Here is a 20,163-nt window from a genome sequence, read left to right as displayed (position 1 = left end):
TTAAAGTAATTGGGCTTTAATAGGTGAAAGGAAGGACATTTTTAATCTAAAAATTAACGTTAAGGGCAATAGATGGAATGGGGGAAAATTTAAGCCATTTTTAATACATTGACGACATTTTTGACCATTTTTCGTATATGCATGTTGAGAACCCAATATTTTAACCAATAATAAAGTGCGTATATAAAGATATTAAAATATTGTTTGTTTATTTATTTTTTAACAACTAAAAATATGTTTTTGAATGATTCAATATATATATATTAAAATCAAATGGTAAACTTTTTAGCCATGACCGCAAACTTTAACGTAAATATTTTACTTTTAATTGATTATAAAACTCTATCACAATATTTTATTATAGTGGTTCATGAGATCGATTTTTCAAAAAAAAATGTTATATTATATGTTTTATAATATAATTTTGCCAAGATTATCCAAAAATATTCGACAAACGACATTGTTAGAGGAAAACATTCAATTCTCTGAGTTTCTTGTAAAACCATAAAAATGGAAGATACAAATTTGACTTATATGTTACTTTCTTTGTCCAATTTACATAAACTTTTCAAAATCCTATAAAAAAAAGAATGATATATTTTTATATTTCAAAATAATTTAACTCTTAACTTCTAATGTTCCCTTAATCGGATGATTCATAACCACACTACTATCCATGACTTATTTAGATTACAAATTTTAAAAAGGAAAAATTACAGTCAAATACCATTCGACCATCTAGGTTTATATAATTTTTTACTAAATATACATATACCATATAGTCTTATACATATAATATACATACCTATACAAATCTATACATAACATATACAGCCGAATTAAAATGCATCACTTAAATTTGGATGAATGGAGTATACATATAAGTGGTGGTATGAGGAAATTAAAGCAATAATATCCAAAAGAAATGGTTTAAAAAGAAAATGTCAGAAAATTTTGTCATTTAAGGGAGGCAGAGAGGAGGCCCTAGTATAATGCTGATTTTATAATTTTGCAATTTCTCTAAATGACTGCTTCACATGTTGTGGTAATTTCAAAGCATCAGATCAAAATGAAAGAGGCCAATCGGAGTAAGCGCTGTTTGTGTGGCCAACAAAATATTAGTTTGGCATAAGAAAATAAAGAATATAAATCTATAAGAAATATATGAGATTTGTAGCGATATACTACTAAACACCATACTGAATAATTAATAAAAGTTGCATAGCAGTGCCAGCTGCTAACCTTTTCAAGAAGCAAAGGAAAAATGCTTGGCTCTAACCTTGCTGGCATAAAATTGTTGAGAAAATGCTTCACGACTGTTACAGTGATCTCTCATCAAGCAGAGAATTAGTCCACAACATACTTTGAAACAAACACTGAGTGCCAGTTCAAGCCATGTCTCATTTCATAGATGAATCAATAACAAGAATCAAATTTAAACCCTGAGCAGTGTCACAGTGACAAACAAACCAAGTCAAAACATCCAAGTCTTCTCTGAATCTGTCAATCGCCAAGCAGGTTAGAACACAACATTTTACTGCTGCCATGACATTCATTTTAATCTATTCATCTTTAACTGCCAGAGCATTTTTGGCCAAGATCATGGTCTGCTAAAAGATAAATGGAGATCAAACAGTATCGTAATCTAAGTTATACACAACTTCTGCTTCAGTTGATCCAGGCGAATATTGTTTGTTTATTTATTTTTGTGGAAGTTATCATTAGCCCAGGCTCGATTTGCATTCTAAACTGGGGACTTGACTAATAGAAGCTGAAACTTCAAGCTTTGTGCCTGTAATGCCCCCTAAACAACTGTTCTGAGGTGATTAAATGTCACCCCTCAAGCCTTCAAGAGTGTCACTAAAAGCGCGTGGGAGAAAAAAATAAACACGTGTAAAAGTGGTCCGTCTGTATGTCATCTTCACATTGGATGGATATATTAAGACAAAATATTTTATTTTCTATTTTAAATTAACTTTTTTCCTTTTCTTTCTTAATCTTTTCCCTCTTTCAAAGTAAATACACTATCAGACAATATGGGGGCCTCCTATTTTTCTTCTTCTTTGTTTCTTTGTATATAGATTTAATTTATGGGTTTGATTTGACACAAATAAAGAGATTAAATTTGTTGATATCATAACGTGTTTCAAATTCGTACACCGTGAAAGCTTGACCATTCAAATGCATAAAGTTGACATTTGCATAAAATTGACATTTGCTTTGTTGCCGTGTTGGTTTCTCTCTCTAGTGTTGTTCCGGTTTTGTTATTAAGCTCTAGTTACTTTAACTTATTACATATCAATGTGCAACGGTATAGAGATTACAATTCTTGTCTTCCAAAGAAAATATTATCGTATATATTGAATGCGTATCCGTCTTTGGACGGTGTACTATTGTTATTTGTGTTAACAATAACAATGACAATTGTCATGTGTTATTCAAATAGTGGATTTGGAATTGAATTAGGAATCATATAACTCCCGTATAGAAGTTGAGGGATAAGTACGAGTCAATGGAATGTGCCTGGGGGGGCGGATGCGTTGGTGGTGTGGTTATAGGTCGGTACAAAAAGAAGATGATATATTTTTTTGCTCGTCCGTTTCTCTCTCCTATTTTCTCTTAGATGATATACTAATTTTTCAATAATGAAGATGATATACATTGCAATTTCTTCAATAATGAAGAAAGCAGGAGTGGGTTTGGTTGTTTGTCCTCCGTTATGGGTGGGGACCGAACAATAATCATAATGCGAGACTAGAACGAACGGAGGGGCGGAAGAAGGTATCGTGTCATGACGGGGGCATATCGTGGTCATAGGGAGAATCTGAGAAATAGAAGAAAGAGAAAAAAAAAAAATAATAAAAGAATAAAAAATGAAGAGTTGGTAATTTTTGACGTGGCGTAGAATCATGTAACGTGTAATGAATGGCAATGATGTGGCTAGCCGTGGCGCATAGGAATATACTCGTTGTTTAAGTCGTAAAAATTGTCAATATTGTAAAACTTAGTTGTTTAAAGAAAAAATATATTGGAAAACCTCGTTAAAGTTTTTGTAAAGAAAATCATACCTTGTTCCGAGGGAGTTAATGATAATTTTTATTTATTTTTTAACAACTAAAAATACGCTTTTTGAATGATTCAAGAGTATATATATTAAAATCAAATGGTAAACTTTTTAGCCATGACCGCAAACTTTAAAGTAAATATAAAGTCAGACTTCTCTGTAACAATCATCCTCTATCACAATATTTTATTATAGTGGTTCATGAGATCGATTTTTCATGTTATGTTATATTATATGTTTCGTATAATAGCATTTTGCTGTAGCAGCAAAAAATATTCCGACAAACGACATTGTTAGAGGTTTGACTGAACATTCAATTCTCGGAGTTTCTTGTAAAACCATAAAAATGGAAGATACAAATTTGACTTATATGTTACTTTCTTTGTCCAATTTACATACACTTTCCTTTTTAGTCTATAAAAAAAGAATGATATATTATTATATTTCAAAATAATTTAACTCTTAACTTCTAATGTTCCCTTAATCGGATGATTCATAACCACACTACTATCCATGACTTATTTAGATTACAAATTTTAAAAAGGAAAAATTACCGCCAAACAACCAACAATCCATCTAGGTTTATATAATTTTTTACTCATTGTTTTCCATATAATATACATACCTTTATATTCAAATAACATAACATATACATGGAATTAAATGCATCACTTAAATTTGGATGAATAAGTATACATATAAGTTCGGTACCAGGAAATTAAAGCAATAATATCCAAAAGAAATGGTTTAAAAAGAAAATGAATTAATTTCATTTAAGGGAGGCAGAGAGGAGGCCCTAGCACATAGTGCTGATTTTATAATTTTACAACAACATTCTCTAAATGACTGCTTCACATGTTGTGGTACTCAAAGCATCACATCAAAATGATTAATTCCAATCGAGTTAGCTAACTGTTTGTGTGGCCAACAAAATATTAGTTTGGCATAAGAAAATAAAGAATATAAATCATAAGAAATATATGAGATTTCTACTCGATATACTACTAAACACCATACTGAATAATTAATAAAAGTTGCATAAAGTGCCAGCTGCCAACCTTTTCAAGAAGCAAAGGAAAAATGCTTCTTCTAACCTTGCTGGCATAAAATTTTGAGAAAATGCTTCACGACTGTTACAGTGATCTCTCATCAAGCAGAGAATGTCCACAACATACTTTGAAACAAACACTGAGTGCCAGTTCAAGCCATGTCTCATTTCATAGATGAATCAATAACAAGAATCAAATTTAAACTTTTTTTTTTATCACAGTGATCAAACAAAAGTCAAAGCATCCTATATATATATCTTCATATCTCCAAGCAGGTTAGAACACAACATTTTACTGCATCTCGACATTTTTCTTTTATTATTCTTTCTTTAACTGCCAGAGCATTTTCTTTCCTTTCTTTGGTCTGCTAAAAGATACTTATTTGGTCATCCCTTTTTCTCACATCTAATATGGCAAATGACCATTTTGCTTCAGTTGATGCCCAGCGAAATTTTATTAGTCTTTTACAATATTTGAGTCTTGTAAATTTTCCTTTTACTCCTTAACCTTTTCAACATTCTCACCAGCACTGGGGACTTGACTAATATATTTACCAACTCGGACATTAAAATTATGTTGCCTGTAATGCCTTGTTCGGTTTCTCACTGTTCGCCTGCATTAAATGTCCCGTCGTACGAAATACGGGTTATAACAATCTAGTGCAGGAATTTCACCGTCGTCGTCATTGAACACCTAAAATGTAAACGAAAACCCATTTCTCTAAAGTTACTGAGGATATAAGGAGCATGAAAGTATGAAAAACATCACATAAGAAAGAGAGAGAAAAGCCAAACAAACCTTAATTTCCATATCATGTAAATATGGGGAGCTTCTTATCAAGCAAAAAGCACCTGAAACCTCATCTAATTCTCTCAGACTAATATCAGATAAGCGAAGACGTCTAAGACAGTTAAATGCACAAGGAAGCTTTGTTAGTACTTCACCAGCTCCTGCAGCCAAGGACTAGGAAGAAAAATGCCAAAAATCAGGATGAGCCCAACAGATGTTACAGGAAAATACATTACAATGAAGTCGTGAAGCAACATTTACCTGGACAACACCGTGATTCACATGGAGATGCTCAAGAGCATGACAAGAGTCGAACCACTTGGCAATATCAGATTCCCCTGCATTCTCAGAAGGTGTTGTATCCCAAAGAAAAAGTTCTTCAAGAAGAGGGACATTTTTAAAAGAAATAGATTTTATACTGCCTGTGAATTTAAAGCAACTTAGATTGGCAGCATTAACTTGAATGTGATCTTGAATATATAATCCCCGTAGCCCCAAACGCTCAAGTAACGGGCTACGATTGACTAAACTTTCAAGAGATTTGGAAGTAATTGTGACTTCATATAATTCTAGGCTAACTAACCTATCGAATCCATTGAAGTCAGGTGGAGGATGTAATAAACAATTTGCGAGAGCCAGATGCCTCATCCGCAAACATGTGAAAAATGAAGATGGCAATTTGTAGCTGTATGGGTTTTCGTTTGGAAGATAAAGAACAAGATCCTGAATGTCATTCTTAGAAAGAAAATACATCAAGTTGTCAAATTTAGGGCAGTTTCCCAGGTTAGGGATGGAGAGGGTAAATTTCATAATCGGTCCGGAATGAAGGGTCAAAATGTGATAGATAATGTTTGTAAATTTAATTGTGGGGGATATGAAGTCCTTTGTTGTCTCCCAAAGTGTTTGATCAAGCGTCAATTCTGGAAGTCTGCTCCAGACATACCTCCATTTCTTAGATAAGATGCTGGTCCTCACAGCATCTCGCAAGGGCAAACACATTAGAATGACATCGATTACATTATTAGGAAGGTTGCTAATTGTAACTGGAGGTACTCTTTGACATCCAAGCCCTTTGCCCTCAGGAAGCATCTTACACAAGAATCAGTAAATGCCTGTCAAGATCTGCAAAAAGTGAACAAGAAAATGAAGGAATCTCTAAACTGTCCGGACAGATAACACATACGACAGAGAACTGCTATTTGCGCCAGTAAATCAACATGCCACAACTGAAAGAAGCATAAGACTTCTATTCACATCAGTAAATCAACATGCCCCAACGGTAAGAAGAAAAGGAAATGTGCATTGGAACCGATCGGTTATCTACTCTTAATATCCATGAATTATATTCTTTAAGCGGGAACCCTTACATCAATACTTTTTGAATCCTCGGGATTATTACAATTTATTATTCAAGAGGGAAAAATGAAAGAAGAGAAATAAGACTCACATTGCCTTTGCTGCTATAAGCTTATCAACTGACGGATAGCTACAAAGAAGGAGAAAAACTGTCCTATATTCTGTTGCTTTCACTCAATTGCTAAAAAAAAAAAAAAAAAAAAAAAAAATTGCTTTGCCTAATTAAGCATAATAGCTGTATTCTCACAGTGGCGGAGCCAGAAATTTGATCAAGGGTGTTCAAACATTAAAAAATAAATATTTTTCTCAATGAATGGATGCACAGAATATTTTAACCAAAACATTATCCAAGAACTAGATGTAAAATGTATTTTTGGGTTTCTGTTGAAAATTTTAGTTGAACAAAGAAAGTCACTGCAAGGGTGTCCGGTAAAGAAACTCACAAGGCACCAGTAAAGTAAAAAAAAAAAAAAAGTTGAAAGCTAACAAAAGAGGAAAAAACAATGAAAAATGAACCATACAACTTCCACTTCGGCTCCGACGAGTTGAAGACAACAAAATTTTAAATAGATTTTTTGGAGTAATTAAAAAAAATCAAATAGACTTTATTTTAAAATAAAATTAGTTAAACTATCTGATACTTTATGTGGTGTGAAAAATATCAACAATTTTAAAATAATATATTTATAAATTTAGTTAAGATGAGATTTTTGAGGTATATACATATAATTATTAGTAATATATTAATGAAAACACCAATTTAAATATCTTTATTAGGATTAGAGTTTACATTGAGCTTCATTTTTCAATACAGATCTTTTCATATAAAGGAAAAAACAAAATCACTTTTATATGTGTTTGGCGGGATTTAATATATTATTATATTCAATTAATTATATAAATGATTAATCTACTTATGTTTCTTCTTTTGATAAGCTAGTAAATATTTGGACGATACAGAGTACTTTAAGACTAAAAAAAAATATAAGGTTTATCTCTTTAATGATATTTTAATACTAAAATATAAAAAATAATACTTAAAAAGAAAAGAAACTAGAAGACGGTATCCAGCTACTCCGGAGTAATAATTCCAAAGAAATGCCATGCTTGTCAAAGTCAAATAGACTTTGCTTTTAACTAAACTGGCATAAAAATTGATTCAGCGGTGGATCGAACCCAACGACGGAAGACTCGCTCATGAACACGCTTAGCCATTCAGTTGTTCCAAGGTTGTTCAATGTTAGTTACTTATCCATAAACTACAATATTTTACCTATATACCCGGTATAATTTTCCGGCAAAGGGTGTTCATCTGACCACCCTTGATATAGTGTAGCTCCGCCCCTGTATTCTCATAATATCATAAGTCAAAGGCTCATAGGTTGCTTGGTAAGTAAAAATACTATGAAACTGAAACAATCCTGTCATACCTAATATTACGAAGTTCATTTCGACATTATTATAGTTGCAGCAAACATCAAATGCACAACTGCTAAAGTTGGAGGGGTGATATTTTTATGATCCTCGCACACACACCAACTTAATTTATTTGCTAACCACCCACCCTAACTAACAAAAGAGTCTATTCAACACCTAAACATAGCATTCATCTTTCACAAAACACCAGAGTTACCAAAAATGCGCTCGAGCACCCTTTCTATCACATGCCCGTCAAACTTTTATATGAAATAGACCATGTCCAATATTACATTCTAAGTTACTTGTTGCTTTGTTGGACATAAATATGATAGAATGTAATATTAGTAGAGGATCTAAGATGGTGATAGTTTGATTAAGTTCACCCCAAGTAATAGAGGAGTGAAAAATGACTTATGCCATAAACTAAATGACGTGTTGTAGTTTTACCACTAGAAAGAGCTCATATAAATAGGAAATACTTACATCAAGCCCTAATTTCAAACCAATCCAACACTTTGTAGCATCCTTTTCTTTCCAAAATAACAGAAAGCACATGAGTTTCTGTTAAAGGAGAAATAGAGCGACCAATTGTGAAGTACTCACTCCTATACTTCTCAATCAAGAAACAGAGTTTGGAAGAAACTTACGAGTTTGGGAAAGGTAAAATGGGTTAATTGCATTTGCCTCTTTTTCTTAGTTTTGTAAAACTATAGTTAGGCCCTTATGGAATATCCTTGGAAACTATTTAAATTGCTTCCTTCCACCTGTTGGATCCCAATTGTCTTAATGTTGATTTTGAGGTTAAAAATGCCCCTTCTTCTATCTATTTGACCCAAATTATCCTTTGCCATTAAACATGATCATCCTTTTAAAAGAATTATGAGATTGACATAAACAAGGTGATGTGACATTTCTCTATGACCTAGAATGCTATTTATATTTTTTCTCAGATTTTTGGAATTTTTTTCTCATTTCTACCATTTATTGAACCAAAATTATCCTTTACGGTTAAAATGATCATCCTCTTAATAGAATTATGAGATGACAAAATTAAATAGGTAATACTGGCTTATTGGTCCACGAGGATATTAAAATCAATCCTTAACGGGTCATTTGCACTTTTGTCCCTATTTTATGATGGTCTTTAATTTTTGTCCCTTATAACAAAAAACTTTTCACGCAGGCATAAGTGTATATTTTCACATCATAATATCCACAAGTTATGCCCCGGACCCTTAAAGGCATAAGTTTGATTTTAAAGGGTAAAAATTAAAGACTAGCCCATTTGAAGGGCAAAAATTAAAGACCATCCCATTTGAAGGCAACTTGTAATATTAAATGATCCATAACTAACCTGACCTATCAAAATTTATTTGTTTGAAATGAATTGTTGGGGCTGAATTTCTAAGTATTTAACGTTGATAAAGGATGAAGAAGATGAGTTGAACCTAGATCTTCAATAGATTGGAGCTTGTTTGCATTGATTTTGAACCAAAAATCGCAGCTTTAAGTGAAGAAGCTATTGTTGTCTTTTTAATCTATTCAGTCGCAAAATGTGAAACATCAAAGTATTTGGTACGGGCAAATGGTTTTTAGTTGTTTTTGGTTAACCCGGATGGATCGGGTTATTTATGATTGGGGCCACATGAACCAATAAATCTGTGCCACTTATTTAATTAATAAATCCCCACATGTGCCATCTCATAATTTCGTTAAAATGAGGGACACTTTTAAGTCAGAAATTAACATTAAAGCAATTGGGGTCTAATAGGCGAAAGGAAGGACATTTTTAATCTAAAGATTAACGTCAAGGGCGATAGATGAAATGAGGGAAAATTTAAGCCATTTTTAATGCGTTGAGGATATTTTTTACCATTTTTCGTATATGCATGTTGATAACCCAATATTTTAACCAATAATAAAGAGGGAGAGTTTCTGATCAATTGTGTTCTCAATGGAGGAGTTTGGAAGAAGCTTAGGAGTTTGGAAAAATCCAAAAGGCAACAGCATATGGTAAAAGGGGTTAATTGCATTTACTCTTTTTTTTTTTTTTTTTTTTTGTAAAAATATAGCTAGGCCCTTACGGAATGTCCCTAACATATTGGAAACTACTAGAAAATTTAGCCGCGCGATACGGTCTTGAAAGTAAGGGTGTCAAGTGGGCCCGTGGCCCGAACCCGCCCGTAAACCCGACGCCCGCCCAAACCCACTAAAAAGTGTGCACAGGGGTGGCCGGACAAAGTAGAACCATGACCGACCCATGATGCCCGGTTGATGGCGCCCGGCCCACTTCAAATTAAAAAAAAAAAAAAAAAAGATAAGTACTACATTTATTACTAATAATAAATATTTTAAAAACATTATATCCCAATAAATTAGGAGTCTCTTTTTACGGAGCACTTTAGTTTTCTTTAAAATTGTATTTTAAAGCTAGACAATCTTGTTTTCTCAACAAATATACCTTTGATACATTTCAGTATATAGTATGTATTAGATTGTGGTAGTACTTATCTCAACAAATATACCTTTGATAAATCATTCAGTTCAATTTCATGCCTTTTCACAAGTGTCTACGCAACACCTTGTACCCCCCCCCACCCCCCCACCCCCCACCCCCCCACCCCTAATAGGATAATACCGACGCTCCGTACTTGTGGAGATATATGTCACCATAATGTTGACATTTAACATGTTCTCATTTACTCGCTCAAAATGCATCCACACCGCACTTCGAGGTTGATCTTCAAACTCGAGGAGAAGGTGGAGGTGAAGTAATGTACACTAGTTGAATGACAAATTTAGATAAAGAGAGAATTGTGGAAAAATTGTGTGAAAATGAAGAAGAATGGAGGGGTATTTATAGTTTTGAAAATATGACCAAAGTGAAGTTATTCATAAATTTAGGGGTTCAAATAAAATTAGCAACGACTAAATTTTTAAATTTACAACGGCTAGCTTTTTGAATTTGACGACGACTAAACATTTTTTTAATTTAGCAATTTTATCATTAGATGTAAATGTTAATTTTATTATTATTAGTAAATGTAAATGTCTATTTTTGTATTAGAAGTTAGAACTTAAAAAAAAAAAAAAAAAAAAAGCCCGGCCCACTAACTTTAACCGGCCCGGCAGCCAAGTTGGCCGAGGTGTAGCCCCTATCCAGGTGGTGGGCCGGACACCCTTTTCCCTCTCCAAGCCCGCCCCCCACCCCCGACCCCCAACTTACCGGCCGCCGGCCGACCCGGCCCCTTGTGGCCCACCTTAAAATGGCCCGGTCTGGCCCAACCCGGCCCACTTGACACCCTTACTTGAAAGACCTAGGCTTATAAACGGAATGATCTTTTTAATATCTAATTATTAAAGTACTTAAAATTTACTTTTAATATACAAATTCATATAAATCACACTTTTAATTTTAATGTGTTTTATTATTAACACTTCATTTTACACTTTTATCTATTTTTTTCATCACCTAAGCGTTTTCATTTTTAAATACACTTGTGTTTTTATTTAATCCATATAGGTATAACTCTTTTTTTTTTAACATAAAAATAATTTTAACAAATTGGTGTCTCTTAATGTGCATGTGTATAACAAAAATTTAAAATATGATTTCATTGTACGTCTAATTTATGTATATAAGTATTCAACTTTCTCATCTAATTTATATATATAAGTATTCAACTTTCTTTCTTTCAATAGAGAGTTGAACAATGTCATACTTTTTATTATAAAAAAATCGATATCTATTAAACAATTGAGTGTGCTAAGCACATGAGGCGGTAAAGATCTTAACCTACTCGATCAATTCAAATATATTCTTTTGTTTTCTTACTTTGTTAATCAATGGTGTAAAATAAAATAATCACTCTCAATTAAAATAGATGAATAAGAATAAATGAAGTGAGAGAATATAGGAAGAGTCAAAAAGAAATTACACTTTCGAAAGGTTGAAATGAAACTGGGAAAGAAAACGTAACAGAAAGAAATTAAGAGGATTCTTAATGAATGTAAATGATATTGGAAGTGGGATTCAAGAATTTGAATGTACAAATTAATTACCTTAGCATTTCTATCATTAGAAATTTAAAAGATGAGTTAAGCAATTAAATTTGAAAAGAAAAAAGATAAGCATATGAATACATTTCTAGAGTAATAATTTTTCAATTGTAGTTCATTCCATAATATCACGAGATTGTCTTCCGTATTTTAGGTGCAAAAAGGAAAAAAAAAATACTCTTTTTTTTAATAGCACAAAACATGCCCATCTACTTTCATTTTCTGTTATTTCATCTCGAAATTTATGTCAATCTTGTAGTAATTTGTTCTCATTATAATATGACTGAAATGTGAGCTCCAAATATATTTACACAAGTATGTATGGGAAAAGAAAGCTTGTAACATTTCTTTCCAATTTAATTTTTCTTTTACTATTGATCTTGTCGTCCGTTTCTACTATTAAGCATTGCTTTGCAATCATTTATCAATTCCTCCAAATTAAAATTGCATTCCTTGAATTATGTCCTGTAAACCTCAGTCACACCTTCACCAATAACGCTATCTAGTATCCTGCAAATTTTAGAGTGATATTCTCATGAAAAAGTCTTCAAACAAATGTTAATATGTGGTATTAAAGGAAAAAATCTTCAAAGCATATATCCTGCATGATCAAGAATGCATGAAGAATAGACCCTCAAGATCATTCAAAAAGAAAAGACCAACATTTCAAATGATGTTCAATAATATTTCCCGAACTATCCACCACAAGTACACAAACTTAATATATAAAACGAATTAATTAGGAAAAAGACCAGAAAGCTAATAGATGAAAAATACATATTACTATAACATTTTTATCCATTTTGCTAATCCCATTTTTACTTCATCAACATCACCTTGATTAATATAACATTGAGAAGGAAAAAAAAAAAGGAAAGAAGGAAACAAAAAAGGTAAAAGAAAGAGCAAATGAAATATAAAGACAAGAAACTTACCAAAGTCATATGGTTTAGTTCTATTCATGGGACAAAGGAACAAAGTTTTGCCTTCTTTCTTTTCCTCCCTGAAACACGAACACAACCAAAAAATTAAATCAACGAAAACAAAATGAGGCAAAAAAAAAGTCCATATCGTTGCAACTGATGGGAAGAAGTTGTGAGCAGCCTACAACCTTATTATATATGATAATATGGATTTATATGCATTAATTCTCACATTTAATTACAGCATAAAAATAACGTTTAATTTTATAACTCAAATTCTGTGCAAAGAAAAAGAAAACGATTCATATAGAGACCTGTCATCTTTCATTCAATTAATATCTTACCCTTTAATTGAGTAATAAATTGGAATTATTCTAGTGGTCTTTCCACATTCCAACTTGACTTTATAAAAAGAAGACAAATTTGCAAAAATAATGAGAGTAAATTATAAGGAATGGGAAAGGTTGGGTAGTAATATCAGATTTTTTATTACAATATAATGAATGTAAATGTTTCTCTTATAAATGTTATAGAGAGTGTTAAATGTAGTAACATAATTAAGACATAATTAATGGAGTTAATTAAATGAATATCCTTTTAGGTTTTTTTAACATGACACATAAGTGCAAAAAAATGAGAAAACGCCCAAAAAAAAAATAAAAAAAAAATAAGAATGATGGCCATAGAGAGGTGCCACATCACCTTGTCTATGCTTAGCTTTATATTATATATAGATTTAAATTGCTTTCTTCCACCTATTGGTCCCAATTGCCTTTACTGTTGATCTTGAGGTTAAAATACCCCTTCTTCCACCTATTTGACCCAAATTATCTTTGTCGTTAAGCATGATCATCCTCTTAATAGAATGATGAGATGACATAATTAAATAGGTAATACTGACTTATTGGTCCATGCAGATATTAAAATCAATCCATAGCGGTTCATTTGCACTTTTGTCCCCATTATATGTTGGTCTTTAATTTTTGGCCCTTAAAACAAACAACTTTTTCACAGAGCATAAATTTATAATTTCACATCATAATATTTATAAGTTATGCCCTACACACTTAAAGAACTTATGCATGCTAGGCATAAATTCGATTTTGAAGGCTAAAAATTAAAGATCAGCCATTTGAAGGCTAAAAATTAAAGACCATCCCATTTGAAGGACAACTTGTAAAATTAAATGATCCATCACTAACCTGACCTATCAAAATTTATTTGTTTGAAATGAATTGTTGGGGCTGGATTTCTAAGTATTTACCGTGGTTAAAGGATGAAGAAGATGAGTTGCACCTAGATCTTCAATAGATTGGAGCTTATTTGCATTGATTTTAAACCAAAACTCGCAGCTTTAAGTGAAGAAGCTATTGTTGTCTTTTTAATTTGTTCATTCACAAAACATGAAACATCGAAGGATTTGCTACTGGCAAGTGATTTTTAGTTGTTCTGGGTTAATCCTGATGGATCAGGTTATTTATGATTGGGGCCACATGAAACAATAGATCTGTGCCACTTATTTAATTAATAAATACCCACATGTGTCATCTCATAATTCCGTTAAAAGGAGGAGCACTTTAAAGTCGGAAATTAATGTTAAAGCAATTGAGGTCTAATAGGTGAAAGGAAGGATATTTTTAATCTTTTGATCAAAATGAAAGATGTCAACTGGGGTAAGCACTGTTTGTGTGGCCAACAAAATATTATTTTGGCATAAGAAAATAAAGAATAAATCTATAAGAAATATATGACATTTGTAGAGATATACTACTAAACGCCATACTTTATAATTAATAAAAGCTGCATAAAATTTTGAAATTTGTGTAGTTAACTGGAAAAGATTGATATCAGATATTTAATTAGTTAGTCTACAGAATTTAATTTTTTCATGCATATATAGTGAATATTTAATAAATTTTTTAATTTTTTTCATAATCGCTCAAAGCGCGAACAAGTTCACTAATAATTAGAAAAGTTGCATATACAACAGCTAGTGGACAATTACTAAAATTGGGGAGAAAATGCTTCAAGCTTGTCAAAGGGAATTTAACACACAACATAACTTTGAAATAAATAACCGAAGTCTCATTTCACAGATATTTCCAGAACAGATATGAAATGTAAAAAATATTTCTCGTTTAATGTTTTTAAACAGGTTAGTCAAAAACATCTATGCAGATTCACTTATGTTCCTAAAGAACCAAACTGATAGTTTTCACAGTGGCAGAGGCAAAACACAGCCTTACTGCTGCATCAACATTCGTTTTTATTTACACCTTCAACTTCCGAAACATTTTAGCCAAAGATCATTGTAGGATTAAAGACTCGTGAAGATCAAGTAGGAATGTGATATGGATACTAATTTACATTATACACAACTTCTGCTTTAGATGACGCCTGCTGAAATTTTGTTATCTCCGCGAGTATTTTGAATGATTTTTTATCTTCCATTCCACAGGGCTTGATTACCATTCTAATCAGTGCTGGAGACTTGGCCAATAAAACCTTGATAAGCTGCATTTCAGCCCTTCCTCCTGCTACATCGTAAATCGTAACTGTCCTCAAGTGATTAAATGTCATATCTGAGAAGCTTGCAGGAATCTCATCAATAGCATCCCGAGGCACAGGTTCACAAAAGTCCTCATCGCGACTAGCACAGGCCTAAGAAAGATCAAGAAAAACCCATGAGGCTGAATTTAAAACTGAAGCAAATGAACATGCAGAATAAGAAAGTCCATTACATACGAAAAACACATATAAAAGAAAAAGAGAGAAAAAACCATCATTAACAACCTCAATTTCAATGTCTTCTAAATTTGGGGAGCTTCTTATCAAGCAAAGAGCAAATGAAAACTCAAAGAATTCTTGCAGAAAAATCCGAGATAGGTAAAGGCGTTTTAGGCAGTTAAGAGCATACGGAAGCCTTGTTGGTATTACTTCAATCGGTCCAGGATTCACGTCCTAGGAAGAAGATGCCAAAAATCAGGATGACTCAAAGCCCAAAACATAGTACATCTATGAAAATGCATTACAATTAAGTCATGAAGCAACATTACCTGGTTACTGAATTCCCAGCAGAGATTCTCAACAGCAGGAATAGACTCAAAAATCTTGGCAAGATCATGTTCTGTCTCTAAAGAAAATTCTGTAGGCTCATATGAAACATTGGAAAGAAGAGGGACATGCTTTAGATGTATAAAATGTATTTTGCCAGATAAGACAAATGACCTCAGCTTGGGAGCACTAATTTCTATGGGGTTTGAATCATGTGAGTCTTTCAGCACCAAATGCTCAAGCAACAGGCAATGGGAGATTAAACTTCCAAGCAACTCAGAAGAAATTGTGACATTACTTAATTCTAGGCTAATTAACCTATCAAATCCCTTAAAGACTGGTGGAGGATGAAATAAAGTGTTATTGAGAGTCAAATGCCTCAAATGCAAACATGTGATGTGAAAAATGAAGAAGGCAATTTGTATCGGTTACCCTCGGTTGGGAGTTCAAGAACAAGATGCTGAATGTCATTCCTAGAGAGGAAATAAAAAAAGTTGTCAATATTAGGACAGCCATCCAAATGAGGAATGGAGAGGGTAAACTTTGTAATTGGTCCTGCATGAAGGGTCAAAATGTGGTAGATAATCTTTGTAAAGTTACTTGTAAGGTCTGTTAGATCCCTTTTAGTTTTCCAAAGTGCTTCATCAAGCCTCAATTGTGGAAGTCTGCACCAGTTATGTCTCCATTTCTTCGATAAGATGCTTGTCCTTACAGAATCTCGTAAAGGCAATCTCATTAGGATGTCATCCATTACACTCTCGAGAATGTTGCTAAGTACATCGGGGGGAGATAACTGTTGCCTTTTGCCATTTGGAGGCATGTTATTAAATGATTGCCAACAATAATCTGCAAAAACTAAACAAGAATACAATAGAATCTCCAAATTGTCTGGTCAGAGTACACACTACACAGACATCACAAAACTGCTTTTTCACATTGTTAAATTAACATGCCACAACTCTAAGAATAAAAGAAAAGGCGCGTTATATTTAAATCACTCATTAATATCCTCTTAATATGAATGACTAGCATATTTACAGCAAGAATCCCATCAATACTTCACACATCCAAAATATTATTAAGATCTATTATTCAAAAGGGAAAACGACGTTACCTGCTCAAAAATAAAGGGAAAATGAATGAACATAAACAAGGATCACATTATATAATCTTTTGCTGCTAATAAGTAATAAGAATATTAACTGAAATCAATAGCTACGAGGTGAAAAAAGTTCTCCAATTTGGCAAGATTTGGCATCAAACTATAGTAGTTTTACTAACTTCTGTTTTAGTTTATTAATTTTGTCACTAATAGCTTTACTATTAGAATTCTTAGTAGCTCTATCTCAAGTAATGCGAATAATTTTGAGGTGTCTTTGGTACGTGTAAAAACTCTAAACTCTAAACTGAATAATCCCATCATTATTGAGTTCATTTTAACATAATTATAGAATCTATAGCTGCGGAAACATCAGCCGCAGAACAACTTAAGTTGAAGAGGTGATCGACTCCTATGATCCAATTGTAAATCTAGTCTTTTTGCTGGCAAATGGCTATACAGAAAAATAATCTTCTATTTATAGCATTATACATCACTAGGTAACACTTGAGACTTCCTAGTATCCCGCAATAATTGCCTCCTCCCTACACTCCCACACCCCAACCCCATCCCCCATCCCCCATAGCATTTACCTAGATTATATACAAATGTTTTTGGGACATTATTTTCAAAAACATTTGTATATAATCTAGGTAAATGCTATGGGGGATGGCAGTAAGCTAACGTCTGACAAATAATTGTGGTCCGGCTTCCTTAAGCCTCCCCGCACATACGGGAACTTAGTCATCGTATTAAGCCTTTTTTTCTTTTAAATTTTCTACTTACCAAACACAAGAAAATAAGTAAGAAAACTGCATATTTCCTAGGAAAACATTTCCCTTCAATCCAAAGCACCCAAAAATGTTGTTTTAGTTATCACAACTTAAAAGCTGTTACCAAACAGTGGAGCACACTGGATTAATTTGAGTAAACGGAGTTAACCTATTGTGTCAGAATTCGGCTTACATGTACCAAATTGATTTTTAGTTTGCCCCATCAAGTTTTAAGCAAACCTCAATTCAATTTCATCTGATTTAACTATATCCAGAAAATAAAAATGCAATCTTGATTTAAAAATTTTAGAGAACCATAAAAGCACATGAGTTGTGTTAACAATGAAGAAAACAGCAAGTAAAAGAAAAGAAGAAAATGAACCTGATGGCTAATTAGTTCTGCTTTCTCAATGTGGTGTTTGGAAGAAACTACAGAGGAAAGCTTTCATGCTGAAAATCCAAAGGGCAACAGCATATTCTAAGATGGATAAATTGCAATTGCCTCTTTTTAAGTTTGGTAAACTATAGTTAGGCCCTTATAGAATCTATTTTAATGTTCACATATATATGCATGTTTAAAGTTCAATATTTTAACCAAAAGTAAAGAGCGACAAGTTAATAGGGGTGTTAATGGGTAGGGGTGTCAAAAAAATATGAAAAATTGACCGAATCTAACCATACCGAACTGATTTATAGTGTTTTTTCAATAAAATTGTGGATTTTTATTTAAATTTATAACCGTCCCGAATAATTAGGGTGGTCTTTTTAATTTATACAAAAAGCCAAAAAATTCCCAAACCGAACCGAATAGCCTTACATGTATGAAATATATTTTATATATTAAAAATATGTTAAATGAATATATAAAATATGTTTTATAAGTTCTATTTCAAATATAAAAAAGAATTTTGGCCACTAAATTTTGGGCCTTTAGTTGATTGGATTTAGTTTCAAAAGGATACCTCATATACATAGTCATACCATACGGTCATAGATTTGGATGATTTAAGTAGGCATTTTTTGTTATAGTTAGCACTAACAGAAGTTTACCTCCATCTTGGTCTCCTCTACTATGTTGCTTGATGTATATGTATCAAATTCAAGTTGTGGTTTCTGTGACCTACAAGCTAATATTTGTTTTGGCTCAATTTAACATTGCGGTCTTTGGCAAGTTATTCTTTTCTCTGGTCAATCAGTGAGGATTCACGTCGTGATGATGTCATCATTGTTGTCTTGCTACTTGACATTTCAGTTTAATTACTTTGTGTAGTTTTTTTTAATAGCTTTTACATTAAATTTTCATAAGAAAAAAATAGAAGTTTTATTTGATGGTGTACTACAAATAGGTTTGTGGACGTCTGTGTCGTTAAATTTTAATGGTGGTGTATTTTTAGGTGACACTTTAAAACTAAAATAACCGAAAATTAACCGAACCGTACCGATACCCAAAAAAACCGAGATGATGGGACGGTCTCGAAAAGTCTAATTTTGGTTATACAAAATAAAATAACCGAATAATTGGGATGGTATAATTTTTTTAAAATAACCAACCGAACCGTCCCATTGACACCCCTATTAACGGGTTAAAATCAAAACCAAACCAATCTAATCGGTTTTTAAAATTATTAAAACTAAACCAAATCAAATATAATACATATCCATCGATTTTTTCGATTTTTAAGAAAACTAACGGTATTTTTCTCTTTCATGATTTTTTCTGACAATTAGGAGAGAATTTTCTAGCATTTTCCATCTTATAGTTCATTATTACCCCTTTATTGTGGTAGCTATATTTTTCTTCGATTATAAAGAAAATGTCTTAGGATTTACAAGTTTTAACTAAGTGAATAAAGTTTATAAGAAATACAAAAAATAAATCTAGGTAAATCTCATAGTTTTTTCTTTGAATAAATGAGTTTGAATTCATGATTTTTTTTTTTTAAAATGGGCTTAAGGTATAAAGTTCACTAGCCTATTAGAGATAAATAAAATTTTGCTAAAATAGTATACAAATTATTTAAAAGTATTTATAAAAATTAATATATTGTGTGTGTGTATATATATATATATATATATATATATATATATATATATATATATATATATATAAAGTTTATGTATAAAATTTATCGGTTCGGTTCGATTTTTTCTTCTATTTGCTTTTAATAAAACTAGAAGCAAACCAAATATTATCGATTTTTAAAAATTTTAAAATCAAACCAAACTCAACCCAAGTAAATATCGGTTTGGTTCGATTTTCGGTTTGGATCAACCAACCATGAACACTCCTAGCGAGAAGAGTGACATCTAAAAAACATTATTATTTGTATGACTTAGTTTTTAACTACTAAAAGTTTTTCTCAATGATTCAAGTGTGCTCAGACTCCATACAAAATTTAAGATATTAGTTTGATTCAAGAATGCAATCTTGATTTAAAAATTCTAGAGAACCATAAAAGCACATGAGTTGTGTTAACAATGAAGAAAACAGCAAGTAAAAGAAAAGAAGAAAATGAACCTGATGGCTAATTAGTTCTGCTTTCTCAATGTGGTGTTTGGAAGAAAATAAAGAGGAAAG

At 32.3% G+C, this 20,163-nt stretch overlaps 1 protein-coding gene and 1 pseudogene across 1 annotated transcript; both read right to left on the bottom strand.

The window, feature by feature from the left end:
- Positions 1-4,731: 4,731 nt before the first annotated feature.
- Positions 4,732-8,473, bottom strand: LOC132066040 (F-box/FBD/LRR-repeat protein At1g13570-like). The gene is made up of 4 exons (XM_059459441.1): positions 8,161-8,473; positions 5,164-6,024; positions 4,912-5,076; positions 4,732-4,806 (listed from the first exon to the last, which is right to left on the bottom strand). Exons 2-4 carry the CDS (start codon positions 5,989-5,991, stop codon positions 4,732-4,734), a joined length of 1,068 nt encoding a protein of 355 aa, XP_059315424.1. The 5' UTR covers positions 5,992-6,024; positions 8,161-8,473.
- Positions 8,474-14,756: 6,283 nt separating this feature from the next.
- On the bottom strand, positions 14,757-17,407 carry LOC132067268 (F-box/FBD/LRR-repeat protein At1g13570-like; annotated as a pseudogene).
- Positions 17,408-20,163: the final 2,756 nt, after the last annotated feature.

Source organism: Lycium ferocissimum, chromosome 8 (assembly GCF_029784015.1).
Source record: "Lycium ferocissimum isolate CSIRO_LF1 chromosome 8, AGI_CSIRO_Lferr_CH_V1, whole genome shotgun sequence".
Lineage (NCBI taxonomy): Eukaryota > Viridiplantae > Streptophyta > Magnoliopsida > Solanales > Solanaceae > Lycium > Lycium ferocissimum.
This window is presented reverse-complemented; position numbering and strand designations above follow the sequence as displayed.

Bases quoted from the DNA above. Each gene is read 5' to 3' on its own strand.
- LOC132066040 (XM_059459441.1), bottom strand. From the start codon at position 5,991: ATGCTTCCTGAGGGCAAAGGGCTTGGATGTCAAAGAGTACCTCCAGTT. The intron at 5,077-5,163 runs GTAAATGTTGCT...TTTTCTTCCTAG, and splicing joins TGAATCACGGTGTTGTCCAG to TCCTTGGCTGCAGGAGCTGG. The intron at 4,807-4,911 runs GTTTGTTTGGCT...TTTACATTTTAG, and splicing joins TACATGATATGGAAATTAAG to GTGTTCAATGACGACGACGG.